At 39.0% G+C, this 15,480-nt stretch overlaps 1 protein-coding gene and 1 pseudogene across 2 annotated transcripts in view; one reads left to right on the plus strand and one right to left on the minus strand.

The window, feature by feature from the left end:
- The window catches only part of TMEM116 (transmembrane protein 116), an 88,807-nt gene extending 73,608 nt beyond the window's left edge, over positions 1-15,199 (plus strand). For both annotated transcript variants that reach the window (XM_036277071.1, XM_036277070.1), the window contains 6 exons: positions 9,311-9,360; positions 10,251-10,334; positions 10,673-10,811; positions 13,222-13,366; positions 13,939-14,012; positions 14,800-15,199. In XM_036277071.1, the coding sequence (XP_036132964.1) occupies positions 9,311-9,360; positions 10,251-10,334; positions 10,673-10,811; positions 13,222-13,366; positions 13,939-14,012; positions 14,800-15,006 (699 nt within the window). In that variant the 3' untranslated portion in view covers positions 15,007-15,199. The remainder of the gene's footprint in view (positions 1-9,310; positions 9,361-10,250; positions 10,335-10,672; positions 10,812-13,221; positions 13,367-13,938; positions 14,013-14,799) is intronic.
- LOC118640434 lies at positions 15,065-15,271 on the minus strand (annotated as a pseudogene).
- Between the last annotated feature and the right edge of the window lie 209 nt (positions 15,272-15,480).

The following is a 15,480-nucleotide window of genomic DNA, read 5'->3' on the forward strand; positions in this document are numbered from 1 at the left end:
TATGGGAGACCATAATCCTCAATGATGCATCAGATAAGGGGTTAATTTCCAAAATATATAGAGTGCTCATACAACTCAACAAAAGGAAGACAAAGAACCCAATTAAAAAATGGGCAGAGGACCTAAAGAGACACCTCTCCAAATGGGATACATGACTAAGAGACATATGAAGAAATGCTCAATGTCACTAATCATCAGACAGATGCAAATTAAAACAACTATGAGTTATCACCTCACACCTGTCAGAATGGATGCCATCAACAAATCATCAAACAACAAGTGTCAAGGATGTGGAGAAAAGGGGACTCTAGTGCACTGCTGATGGGAATGCAAACTGGGCACAGCCACTGTGGAAAACCATGGCGTTACCTCAGAAAGTTAAAAATTGAACTGCCATTTTACTCAGTGATCTCACTTTTAGGAATATAACCTAAGAAACCTGAAACACTAATCAGAAAGAATATATGTACCTCTGTGTTCATAGCAGCACTATTTACAATAGCTAACATCTGGAAACAACCCAAGTGTCCATTAGTAAATTGAGTGGATAAAAAAGCTGTGGTACATGTACACAATGGAATACTGTGCAGCTGTAAGAAAGAAAGATCTCTTATCCTTTGAAACAACATGGATAGACCTGGAGAGTATTATTCTAACCAAAACAAGCCAAGAGAAAGACAAATATCACATGATTTCACTTATTTGTGGAATATAATGAACTAAACAAGCTGATGAACAAAATTAACCCAGAGACATAGAGATGGGGTACAGACTACAGACTGACAAGCCTCAGAGGAAGGGGGATTGGAGGGAAAGAGATAAACCACAGAACTTAACGTGCATGTATGCATGATCAATGAACATAGACAAAAAAACTGGGGATGGGGTAGAGGGGAAGGGGAGGAGGGTGTCAGTGAGGGGAAAATGAGAAACATCTGTAACAAAAACAAATTAATAAATATAAAAAAGGAGATACAGAACAACAACAATAACAACAACAATAAAAAAGCGGGAAGACAGTTTAAGAGACTGTGGGACAACTGGAAGCATAATAACATCTGCATCATAGGGGTTCCAGAAGAAGAAGAAAATGAGCAAGGGTTGGAGAATATATTTGAAGAAACAGTGACAGAAAACTTCCCTAATTTGATGAAGGAAGAAGGCATTCAAGTTCAAGAAGCACAGAGAGCCCCAAGTAAGAAGAACCCAAACAGGCCCACACCAAGACACATAGTAATCAAAATGCCAAAAATTAAAGACAAGGAATCCTAAAGGCAACAAGAGAATCCTTAAGGCAACAAGAGATAAGCAACAGGTTACCTACAAAGGAACACCCATAAGGCTCTCAGCTGACTTCTCAACAGAAACACTACAGGCTAGAAGGGAATGGCATGAAATAATCAAGGTCATGAAAAACAAGGATCTGAATCCAAGACTGCTCTATCCAGCAAGGCTATCATTCAACATAGAAGGTGAAATAAATAGCTTCCTAGACCAAAAAAAATGGGCTAAGAGAATATATAAGTACCAAACCAGCACTGCAGGAAATGTTCAAAGGACAGCGGTAATTGGTAGAAGAAATAGGAAGATAAATATAACCACACTAGACAAAAATGGCAATAAATAAGTACATATCAATAATCATCTTAAATGTACATGAACTGAACACTCAGATCAAAACACACAGAGTAGCTGATTGGATAAGAAAGCATGACTCATATACATGTTGTTTAAAAGAGACCCACCTCACAACAAAAGACTCACATAGGTTGAAAGTAAAGGGGTGGAAAAAAATCTTCCAAGCAAACAGAAGGAAAAAAAGTTGGGGTAGCAATACTCATATCTGATAAATTAGATTTCAAAATGAAGGCCATCACTAGAAACAAAGAAAGCCACTACATAATATTGAAAGGATCTATCCAACAGGAAGATATAACCTTGATAAACATATATGTACCCAATATAGGAGCACCAAAATATATTAAAAATCTTCTGAAAGACTTCAAAGGGGAAATCGATAGCAATACAATTATAGCAAGCGACTTCAACACCCTGCTGACATCACTGGATAGATCCTCTAGACAAAAAATTAGCAAGGAAACAGAGACTCTAAATTAAGCAGTAGACCAAATGGATGTAATAGATATCTACAGAGAATTACACCCCAAAACTGCAGAATTCACATTCTTCTCAAGTGCACATGGGACATTCTCAAAGATAGACCACATGTTAGGACGCAAACTAAGTCTCTACAAGTTCAAGAAGATTGAAATCATATCAAGCATCTTCTCAGATCACAATGGCTTGAAACTAGAAATTGCAACAAGAACATGCAAAGACATTTGAACACATAGAGGCTAAATAGCATGTTATTAAACAATGAATGGGTTACCAAGGAGATCAAGGAAGAAATTAAAAATTTCCTGGAAACCAATGAAAATGAACATACAACAATCTATGGGATGCAGCAAAAGCAGTTCTGAGAGGGAAGTTCATAACACTACAGGCCTACCTCAAGAAACAAGAAAAATTTCTAATTGACTATGTAACCTCACAACTTAAAGAACTAGAAAGCAAACAAAAAGAAAACCCCAGAGCAAGTAGAAGGAAGGAAATAGTAAAGATCAGAGCAGAAATAAACGACATAGAGACAAAAAAAAAACAAACACACACACAAAAAAAAAACAATTTAAAGGATCAATGAAATAAAGACCTTGTTTTTTGAAAAGATAAATAAGATTGAAGGACCCTTAGCTAGACTCACCAAGAAACAAAGAGAGAGAACCCAAATACACAAAATCAGAAATGAAAGAGGAGAAGTAAAAACTGACACCACAGAAATACAAAGGATCATTAATAAATACTATGAACAATTATATGGCATCAAATAAGACAATCTAAGCAAAATGAACAAATTTCTAGAAATGCATACTCTCCCATAAATGGTCCAGGAAGAGATAGAAAACTTGAACAGACCCATGACAACTAAGGAAATTGAAGATGTAATTAAGACTCTTCCAGCAAATAAAAGCCCAGGTCCGGACAGCTTCATGGGGTTTTACCAAACATTCAAAGAAGAACTAACACCCGTACTCCTCAAACTATTCCTAAAAATTCAAGAAGAAGGAAGACTTCCAAGCTCATTTTATGAGGCCAGCATAATTTGAATTCCAAAACTAGAAAAAGACACTACAAAGAAAGAAAACTACAGGCCAATATCCCTGATGAGCATAGATGCCAAAATCCTGAACAAAATACTAGCAAATTGGATCAACAATACATTAAAAAAATTATTCACTGTGACCAAGTGGGATTCATCCCAGGGATATATATCAATAAATATGATATCTTACATAAACAAAATGAAAGATAAAAACCATATGATCATAGATGCTGAAAAAGCATTTGACAAAATCCAGCACCCATTTCTAATAAAAAACGCTCAGCAATTTGGAAATAGAGGGATCATATCTTGACATAATAAAGGACATATATGAAAGACCTACAGCCAACATCATACTCATTTTTTTTTTTTTTGTTCAGATAGAGCGGGAGGGAGAGAGAGGAAGAGAGAGAGAGAGAGAGAGAAACATCGATGTGAAGGGACACATCGAGTGGCTGCCACCCGCACAACCAACCAGGGCCGGGGACAAACTGCAACCGAGGTACATGCCCTTAGCGGGAACCGAACCCGGGTCTCTCTGTACCGCAGGCCAACGCTCTAACCGCTGAGCCAAACCGGCCAGGGCAACATCATACTCAATGGGCAAAAACTAAAAGCATTTCTCTTAAGAACAGGAACAAGACAGTGATGCCCACTTTCACCACTCTTATTTAACATAGTACTGAAAGTCTTAGCCACAGCACTCAGACATGAAGAAAAAAATGAAAGAGATCCAGATTGGAAAGGAGGAAGTGAAACTGTCACTATTCGCAGATGATATGATATTATACATAGAAAACCCTAAAGACTTTGTAAAAAATCAACTAGACTTAATAAATGAATTTGGCAAAGTAGCAGGATACAAAATTAACATCAAGAAATCTACAGCATTCTTATACACTGATGATGAACTCACAGAAATAGAGACTAATAAACCAATCCCATTTACCATTGTGGCAAAAATAAGATACCTAGGAATAAACTTAACCAAACAAGTAAAGGACCTATTGGAAGAAAACTAAAGGACATTGAAAAAAGGAATAGAGGAAGATATAAAAAAATGGAAGCACATACTTTGTTCATAGATTGGAAGAATTAGCATCATTAAAATGTTCATACTACCCAAAGCAATCTATAGGTTTAATGCAATCCCCATCAAAATACCAATGCTATATTTCTCAGAACTAGAACGAATATTCCAAAACTTTATATGCAACCAAAAAAGACCCCAAATAGCCACCGCAATCTTGAAAAAGAAGGACAAAGTACGTGGGATCACAGTACGGGATATCATGTTATAGTACCAAGCTACTGTTACCAAAACAGCCTGGCCCTGGCCGGTTTGGCTCAGCAGTTGGAGCATCGGCCTGCAGGCCAGACAGTCTCAGGTTTGGTTCCACTAGGGACACGTACCCAAAAACAAACAAAAAACAGCCTGGTACTGGCACAAGAACAGGCATATAGATCAATGGAATAGAACAGAGAACCCAGAAATTGACCCAAGTCATTATGCTCAATTAATATTTGATAAAGGTGGCAAGAGCATACAATGGATTAAAGACAGCCTCTTTAATAAATGCTGTTGGGAAAATTGGACAGCTAAATGAAAAAAAAAAAAAAATGAAACTAGACCATCAACTTACACCGTACATAAGAATAAACTCAAAATGGATAAAAGACTTAAATGTGACTCGTGAATCCATAAAAATCCTAGAAGAATATGTAGGCAACAAAATTTGAGACATCACAAGCAGCAGAATTTTCACTGATACAACACCTAAGGCAAGAGAAACAAAGGAAAAAATAAACCCGTGGGACTACATCAAACTAAAAAGCTGCACAGCAAAATGGAAAGACAACCCACTATTTGGGGGAGCATAATTGCCAATGATACATCAGATAAGGGGTTAATTTCCAAAATATATAGAGTGCTCATACAACTCAACAAAAGGAAGACAAAGAACCCAATTAAAAAATGGGCAGAGGAACTAAAGTGACACCTCCAAACAGGACATAGAAATGGCCAAGAGACATGTAAAGAAATGCTCAACATTACTGATAGAGAGATGCAAATTAAACAATTATGAGGTATCACCTCACACCTGCCAGAATGGCTGCCATCAACAAATCATCAAACAACAAGCGCTGGCAAGGGTGTGGAGAAAAGGGGACTCTAGTACACTGCTGGTGGGAGTGCAGACTGGTGCAGCCACTATGGAAAACACTATGGTCTTTCCTCAAAAAATTATAAATTGAGCCCTGGCTGGTTTGGCTCAGCGGTTAGAGCATCAGCCTGCGGTCCAAAGAGACCCGGGTTCGGTTCCTGCTAAGGGCATGTACCTTGGCTGCAGTTTGTCCCTGGCCCTGGTTGATTGTGCGGGTGGCAGCCACTCGATATGTTTCTTTCACGTCGATGTTTCTCTCTCTCTCTTCCTCTCTCCCTCCTGCTCTATCTGAATAAAAAAATGGAAAAATGTCCTCAGGTGAGGATTAAAAAAAAATTGAGGATTTAAAATTAAAAATTGAGTTGCCATTTGACCCAGTGATTTCACTTCTAGGAATATACCCTAAGAAGCCTGGAACACCAATCAGAAAGAATATATGTACCCCTATGTTCATAGCAGCACTATTTACAATAGCTAAGATCTGGAAACAGTCCAAGTGTCCATCAATAGATTAGTGGATTATAAAGCTGTGTCCATATATATATACAATGGAGTACTATGCAGCTGTAAGAAAGAACGATCTCTTATCCTTCAAGACAACATGGAAGGACCTCGAAAGTATTATGCTAAGTGAAATAAGCCAATTAGAGAAAGATAAATACCACATGATCTCACTTTTTTGTGGAATATAATGAACAAGATGAATGAAATGGAGCCAGAGACAGAGTACGGTTCAGACTGACAAACCTCAGAGTAGGGTGGTGTGGAGGATGGATGAGATGAACCAAAGAACTTATATGCATGTATGCATAACCAATGGACATAGACACCAATGCTAGGGGGGTGGGATGGGGAGGAGGGAATCCGGAATCTAGAGGGGGAAAAGGAGAAACATCTGTAATAAATATAAATAAATAAATAAATAAGGCTGATGTGATTGTGGAACTGAATTTTAAATTTTATTTACTCTTAATTCTACATTGTATTCGGTAGCACAGGACTATATTCTGGCACCCTTTTCTCTTGTTTACCTCTGGGGATTCAACATTTATAATTATACTTCTCTCTCTCTCTCTCTCTCTATATATATATATATATATATATTTGTGTGTGTGTGTGTGTGTGTGTGTGTGTGTGTGTGTGTGTATATATATATATATATTTTATCCTCACCCAAGGACTTTTTTTTGCATTTATCTTCAGACAGAGTGGGAGGGAGAGAGAGAAACATCGACATGAGAGAGACCCATCGAGTGGTTGCCACCCACACGACCTCAACCAGGGGACAAATTGCAACCAAGGGAACTGAACCTGGGACTCTCTGGTCTGCAGGCCAATGCTCTAACTGCTGAGCCAAACCCATCAGAGCACCCTTCTGTATTTTAAATTTGTATAATTTCTCAGCTTCCTGTGATTTAGAAATGACCCATGCCTATGGCTATGTATTCTTTTTACATGTTTGTCTACTTAATTCTAGGATCCTAGACCTGGAAGGTGCTACAACGAAACTCATTTCCCTCCCTTCAGGCAGATGAATGTCTAAACAGTTCAATAGTCTTATAGGGGTAGTATTTCAAGTTTTTATTCCTTCACTTACTCACAGGCTAAGAGACTGACTGAAATTTGGGATAGGTTATTCTTCCACAGAGCCATTCCCTAAAGAAGCTGCTACCATGAGGGCAGAAGCCAAGGATGAGGACAACATAGGGTAGAACAAATTAATTTTTGAAGGAAAGGGAGGGAGAGCCCTGGTTGGTGCTTCTTAGTGGTTAGAGCATCAACCTGTGCACTGAAGGGTCATGGGTTTGATTCTGGTCAAGGGCACATGCCTGGGTTGCAGGTTCGATCCCCAGCCCCAGTCAGGGCACATGCAGGAGGCAACCAATTGATGTGTCTCTCTCACATGGATGTTTCTCTCTCTCTCGCTCGCTCTCTCTCTCTCTCTCTCTTTACCACCCTCCTTTCCCTCCCTTCCACTTTCTCTAAAAGTCAGTAGAAAAATATTCTCCAATGAGGATTTAAGAGAAAGAGAGAGAGGGAAGGGAAGGGAAGGGAAGGGAAGGGAAGGGAAGGAAGGGAAGGGAAGGGAAGGGAAGGGAGGGAAGGAAGGGAAGGGAAGGGAAGGGAAGGGAAGGGAAGGAAGGGAAGGGAAGGGAAGGAAGGGAAGGGAAGGAAGGGAAGGGAAGGGAAGGAAGGGAAGGGAAGGAAGGGAAGGGAAGGGAAGGGAAGGAAGGGAGGAAGGGAAGAAGGAAGGAGAGACATAGATTAACTCATATATGGTATTCTACTGCTTTATAGTCATACAAATGCACATGCTGTAACACATGCTACAACACTAATACCAAGATAAACTAGCCAACAAGTTTAACCCCACTGCCCATTATTCTGTCATTATAGCTTTTTTCCAGGAGCCTTGAAGTTTTATTGTTTTGGGGGTTTTTTTTGTTTGTTTGTTTTCCAATTTGGAGTTCTCTTTTAAATACCCTAGCAAGACTTCTGCCCTAAACTTTTATCCGTAAGCTTTTTATCAGAGATTCTTTGACATTCAAGTAAGAACAAGAATTAAACACAGGATAGCCACCTGATAGAGGACAGAATAAAAAGAGAAGAAAGGGCATGGATAGAAGAGGTCACCAGACTAATTTTACTTATTTCTCATTTTACCTAAAGTCAACACTGTCTATCCAACTTGAAATCATTTGCCATTCTTTTTCTAAAAAATATATTTTTATTGGTTTTTTAGAGAGAGAGAGAAACATCAATGTGAAGGAGAAACATCAATTGGCTGCCTCCTGCATGCCCCTTATTGGGAATTAAACCTGAAACCCAGGCATGCGCCCTGACTGGGAATCGAACCAGGACCTCTCAGTTCATAGGAGGATGCTCAATTCACTGAGCCACACCACCTGGGCTTATTCTTTTTTTTTCTTTTCTTTTAATTCTCACCAGAGGATATTTTTCTGTTTATCTTCAGATAGAGCAGGAGGGAAAGATGGAGGTAGACAAAGAGAGAGAGAGAAACATTGATGTGAGAGAGACATATCATCTGGTTGCCTCCCACATGACCCCAACTGGGGCTGAGGATGAATTGCAACTGAGGTATATGCCCTTGGCCGGAATTGAACCCTGTATTCTTTGGTCCACGGGCCAACACTCTAACCGCTGAGCCAAACCAGCCAGGATAGCTGGGCTTATTCTTGATTCAGAGTTCTTAAGGCAAGTCAGTTACCATCTCTGATTATTGATTAATTGCTCACTTAAAGTTTATTGATCCCTAACAATGCCATTCTATATGGTCTCTACCTTAAAATAGAAAACAAACAAACAAACAAAAACTTGTTTTCTATTCTGTTATCTCTTTAAGTCTTGGTTCAAAATCTTTCACCACAAATTCCTAGTGGGTAGGGACCATTCTTTTGTAGTTTGTTTTACAGTATCTAACATAACTGGAGATTTTTGAAATGTTCTCTTTTAGAATCTAATAGGTCTTGAAGAGCTTATAATCCAAAGGGTTTATTTGACCTTGCCCTTATTATACTAACCCTAGCCCATTATGCTTTCTGCTGGTCATCTTATATACAAACTTTTACTCCACCCATAAGGAGCGAAAAACCCACAGCTCCCTGGATATAAAAGAGAAGAGGATTGAACTGTTATTAGAAGATGGAACATTGTGTGATTTTACATTTGCCTTTCTTTTTAAGAGAATTTATTCTCGTATGCAAATCTTATGTTAAGATACTTCCTGCAGGCTCTATTTGTGACTTGTACATTTTTTAATATAGTAATACAGATAAAATTATCTTATCTCTAATGCTAAGGAACAATTTCATTGAATTTTATAGCAAATATTGCTTAACTGAATGAAGCAAGCTGGCTCTTGGGAATTTTTGTTCTGTCAAGTGGTAAATGATGACTTGGTAGTTATTATAATGTGATTGGCAGTATCCTAAGACATTGCTCACATTTATTCTTTTCATAGGTTATAGATAATACTTGTAGAGTTGGTCAGATAGCCATCATCTTGTCAAGGTAAGATTTTTCCTTTCTTTACTAGCAAGGTGTGGACTCTCATTATTCTGGGATCTGGGTGGGAACAAATAGGAGAACAATGTCCTTTATTTCTACTGAGTCTGTCATGCCTCGGTCCTCATGAAACCTTACTGAATAGGAAGCAACAAATATGTGACCTTTGATTCCATTTTCTCAGATAGGAGAAGCAAACAGTTTGAAGTACAGATTTGGGTTTTAGCCTCAATTCTGCCATCATCTCCATGTGACCTTCAAATATTTTCCTTTAAGTCTTTGGACTCCTAATTCCATATTATAAAAAGTTGTGATAGTTGGCTTTTAAGATCTCATCTACCTTCATAACATTAGATGAGACTCTTAAAATTATTAAGCCCAAAAAGGGTCTGGGTCTCATTTAAGTGTTTACTACAGAGTTGGTTTTAGATTTTTGTAATTTTTACCCCTGGTTCTTTTTCTATAGATAACAATTGGTTATTTAAAGGTATACTTTGGAAAAGCTCCCAGGAAGGAGCTTATGAGAATAAAGTATTTCTGGTCACCATGGAAAGTGAAACAGACTGAGCAAGAACAGAGCTCTTTGGTAAATTTTTCCTTCCATTTTGACCCACTTGGATTGTTATCTGACCACACAACTCCCAGAGACTCTCTATGAAACTCTTTTAGGGTTTATTATCCTAAATATAAAAAGCATTCCTCACTTTAATTCCCCAGGAATTAAAAAGAAGGTATACTTAAGGTTTTTGAGGGAGTTTTCTTAGAGAAATTAAATGTGTATATATTAGGGGAGAGTGGTGGGATGATGGAAATGGGAGAAGAATAGGAGACTATTTTGCAAATGGAAAAGGGCATGAAACAGTCTGAATATTAGGGTGATTTTTTTTTCCTCCCAGTCTAATACCTCTACTATTGATGATACCTGTATTCTGTCTGGGCAATGCCAGTGAATGTTTCCGCAACTTTAGCCAGAGCCATAGGTGAGTGAAGACCAAATCTTTCATTTTCATGGTAGTCTGCACTTATTCTCTTCTATAAATGGAGACAGAAGAAGACTTTCTACATATGTTCTGGCCAAGGTGCTTGTATTCGAACAGACTATGGAATAATGTGTAGTCAAGGCTGAAAATATGTAAGTAGAAATATAACACAAAGTGACTAGAAGATAATGTGTCTGTGAGATGAAACAAAGTGTTATGGACAAGGATTCGCAAAATAATAAGTAAAATTGTATGCTCATGAACTTTTGTTGCACTGATAGGTATCTCTCTAGTTTTGTATCTATAGCAGTAGTCTTGTCCATTGATTCTCTTCTTAGGTGTATCCTGATGCACTCACCACCATCAGCCATGGCTGAACTCCTGCCTTCTGCCAACACATCAGTCTGTAGCGCACTTTATTTTTATGAGCTCACCATTTTCCTGGCCAGCTTTCTACTCAGCCTCTTCACCATTGTGGTATGGTGTCACCTTATCTGCCTTTATGGGAAAAAGCAGGGATAGGGAGGAATGGGGTAATACTCCCAAGGCCTGGGAAAAATGAGGTGGAGAGTCACTTTCTATAGTCCTAGAATTAATAAAGTGACTAGAAGATATGGACAATTTAATTACTATCTCAGTCTTTTGGACTTTCCAAGATCAAATAATGAGTGGGAAAAGCCTGCATTCATTCTGTGAGAATTTTCCTCATTCTAGAACTAAGATATGTTCTTGTGGATCCTCCTGGAGAATCAGAGCAGAAAACTAATATGTATCAAGTATATTCTTTATATAGAATGATATTCTGGAACTTAGGATATGAGCTGTGGTTTAATTTTCCAAATAATGAAAGAGTTTTCTCAATTTCTTACTAGCTATAAATTTGCGTTTATATTATATCTAACTGGGATTGAGGTGCTAAGTGGCGCGGGCAGTTATTAAATACTCATCTGACATCATAAGAATGATGTATAATTAAAATAATCAGCTATAGGACAATACATATTTATATATAACTGCCTAGTACAAAATCAGTAAGCAAGCAATATGCCTTCTAATTTGCCATATCTATTTTTCAGTATCATTTTCTCCTCTCTTCATGTTAGTTCAGGGATTACAAACTATCTACCTGTAGACCAAATGTAGTTGTTTCCTAGTACAGCTAGTACACACGAACCAATAATTGTGGAGAATTTCCTTTGACAATTTATATTTAGAACTGATTGACAAGAAAGACAGTAGCCTCGCACCCTGGGGATTCCTGTCTGCTTCTTTGGAATACCCAGGCTTTAATGGGCATTCAGAATTATCATTCTGATAAAAAAAAATATATAGTTTATTGATTTTTAGAGAGAGAGAGGAAAGGAGAGGGAGAGAGAGAAATATCAGTGTGAGAGCGCAACATCAAATGGCTGCCTCCTGCTCTCCCTCTACTGGAAATCGAGCCTATAACCCCAGCATGTGCCCTTGACCAGGAATTGAACCAACAACTTCCTGGTGCACAAGATGACACTGGACCAACTGAGCCGCACCTGCCAGGGCCATTCTGATTCTTTTTCTTAAAATGTTTTTATTGATATTTTTTTTTAGAGAGAGAGAAACATCAATGTGAGAGAGAAACATTGATCAGCTACCACCTGCATGCTTCACACTGGGGATGAAGCTGCAACCCAGGAATGAGCCCTGACCGGAATCAAACTAGGACCTTTTAGTCCATGGGACAATGCTCAATCCACTGAGCCACACCGGCTGGGCCTGGTTCTTTCTTTTTTCAATCCTCACCAGAGGATATTTTTCTATTTATTTTCAGATAGAGTGGGAGGGAGAGGTAGAGATAGAGAAAGAGAGGGAGAGAAACACGGATGTCAGAGAAACACATCAATTGATTGCCTCCCACACGATCCTGACAAGGGCCAGGGACCAAACTGCAACTGAGGTATGTGCCCTTGACCGGAATCGAACCCAAGACTCTTTGATCTGAGGGTCGATGCTCTAACCACTGAGCCAAACCAGTCAGAGCAAGCATAGGACACTTTTTAACACAATCTCTAATAAAGTGTTTTATTTTATTTTTTTATCGATGTTTAGAGAGAGAGGAAGGGAGAGGGAGAGAGAAATAGAAACATCAATGAGAGAGAACATTGATTGGCCACCTCCTGCATGCCCCCCACTGGGGATCGGGCTCACAACCTGGGCATGTATCTTGATGAGGAATCGAACTGGTGACCTTTTTTTTTATTTTTTATCCTCACCCGAGGACATTTTTCCATTTTTTGCACAGATAGAGTGGAAGGGAGAGCGAGGGAGGGAGAGAGAGAGAAACATCGATGCGAAAGGGACACATCGAGTGGCTGCCACCCGCACGACCAACCACGGCCGGGGACAAACTGCAACCGAGGTACATGCCCTTAGTGGGAACCGAACCCGGGTCTCTCTGGACCGCAGGCGGACGCTCTAACCGCTGAGCCAAACCGGCCAGGGCGAACTGGTGACCTTTGATGTATGGGTTGACACTCAACCACCGAGCCACACAGGGCCAGGCTCTAATAAAGTGTTTTAAAAGAGGATCTGGATAGATCTTAATTTTAACCTCTCGTGCATAGTGTGATCAACCTCAGTGAGAATTCCTGAGGGTTGATGTAAGGTTCATGTTTTGAACATGGTAACCGCAAGTTGGCTAATATCTGTCCATTTTCCTACCAAGTAAAAGTTCATTCTTAAGATAATTTTCTTTCAGAAAAAGCCTGGTCTCACATAGTATAGACAGAGGGAAGAATGGACCTTTCCTGCTGTCAGATCCTAAGAGAATGATCCTCTAAAATTATTGGAGGATAGACCTGGGAAGTTGCCAAACCTTAGGCAAACTACTCACTGCTCTACTCTTGTCTAGGCCTTACTCATCCAAGCCCAGACAGTGTATAAGAAGTTTGTGAAATCGACTGGTTTTCTGGGAAGTGAACAGTGGGCAATGATTCACATCATGGAGCAGCGAGTGCGCTTCTACCCAGTGGCCTTCTTTTGCTGCTGGGGCCCAGGTGGGTATCTTAATGGAAAGAGCTGGGCAATGAAGAGGGCACTATTGGGTCTCACCAAGAAAGATAATTGCAAATTCCTGTCCATCTTGTAAAATTTAAGTTGTTCCCACTGGTATTTCCAGGTTTTTCCCAATCTTCTTAACTTCTTCTTATGTTTTAGAAGTTAAGTTAATTAGACATGAGGTGCAACCTAATATGAGAAAAAATGCCCTGACAGAACTCAGAAATATTAATACCTGTCCTTCCTGCTACATAAAATTGTAATGAGGATCAGATTGGATAAAGTTTATGAAAGAGGTTAGTAAACTCTAAAATGCTAGAAAGTGTAACTTACTATCTTCCTGTAGTACGTCTTGCCACCATTACTACACTAATAATCTGCAAAGTTTAATCAGTGAGGAGTAAAAGTTGGAGATCCAAGGCCCAGTGGTTTATATAACTGCTTGATCTCATTGCTGATCTTCATTATGCCTATAACTTTCATTCTAACAATGCTTAGGCATGTATACTAAAGAATTCTATGCTCAGGAAGCCAGGGTTGACAACCAGATTTATACTTTATGTTTTCATAGCTGTCATTTTGATGATCATAAAGCTGATAAAGCCACAGGACACCAAGCTTCACATAGCCCTCTATGTTCTTCAGGTAATACCTTCAACATCCAGCATCTCTGTTCTCACACCCCTTTTCCTCTTATACTGCCATCATTCTGTAAGCACAATTTTTTTCCTTCAGGTATTTATTTCTACAATGAAAAAGAGAAAATTTTATATTTAGTTATGAAGAATGTGAAATTTTCTTCACAGATGTGGTAGATGCTTTTGTGAAAGTGCTTCCATGGATTTCAGAGCATATGTATGTCTGGTCAACTTTAATTTATTAATGTGTTTTTAAGGGATAAGTAACAAAAACAAGATCTACCAGCAAATACTCTTATGAGTCACTAATTCTTATGAATCACTAATATCTCACCTGATAATAGCAACATGATTCTATCACATCCAGAGTGAATTGAATGGGGTAAATAACCCATTCTAGGTGAATAGGGAAGAAGTAGTAAATAAATAGAATGATTCTCTGTTTTCCTTCTTTATCAGATTCAGGAAGGCTTTTGGGGCTGACTATGCTGATAGGGCAATTTTCTCAAACCTGACCTGAGAAATGGGGCAATAAGGAGGGGAATTGAAACTACTTCATTGTCCTTATGTAAACACTAGGAAATATGACCAACTCTCTCTCAATCATCCACGACAAGGTACAGTATGAAGAGTGAGTTCAGAAGAGCTAGAAAAATATTAAAAACTGATGCCAGATCTTAATGTATGAGATAGAGGAAATATAATAATGCTTTATAAATAAGGGGCATGGGAACTATTCCCTGGATCTCTGAAAACCTAAAGGATGGGCTCCATCACCTCTTCATCTCCTCCAGGCTCTAACAGCATCATCCCAGGGTCTGTTCAACTGTGGAGTATATGGATGGACACAGCACAAGTTTTTTCAACTAAAGCAAGAGACTCGACGTGATGCAGACACCCAGACACCATTATTATGTTCACAGAAAAGATTCTATAGCAGAGGCCCAGATCCATTGGAATCTACCCTTGCTTTTGCTACCAGCACCTCTACCACTCTTTGAAACTGGAATACTGGAATACAGGAATTGGAGTTATTCCACACTAACAGATTGGGAAGAGTGTTGGGGAACATTAAGTCTTTTCTAACCATACCTTAAATTATGAAAGTGAAAGGGAATATAGTGCCATTGTTAGTAGCCATTCTAGGTAAATTGGGCAACATCTTTTCATTATACTCAGATTCAGTAGTGATCCCCCCCCCCCCATTAGCAATAATTGCACCTCGGATAAACCTCATTGGCCACAATATTGCCACTACACAAAGCTCAGTAGTGATTCTTAAAGTCTTTGTTCAAGAAGATATAGCCACTTTTCACCTAAGAGATGGACTCATTACTCCAATGAATATTAGATCTAAGTCTTTTCTAGAAAATAGTTAATTCCAGTTTATTATTTATACATGCCACTTCCAGGCTCTCTACTCCATGGTTGCAGGTGAAGTAGGGTGGCATGCAACAGTTTGCTCAGCTCTCATC

This window comes from Molossus molossus, unplaced genomic scaffold (assembly GCF_014108415.1).
Source record: "Molossus molossus isolate mMolMol1 unplaced genomic scaffold, mMolMol1.p scaffold_m16_p_22, whole genome shotgun sequence".
NCBI lineage: Eukaryota > Metazoa > Chordata > Mammalia > Chiroptera > Molossidae > Molossus > Molossus molossus.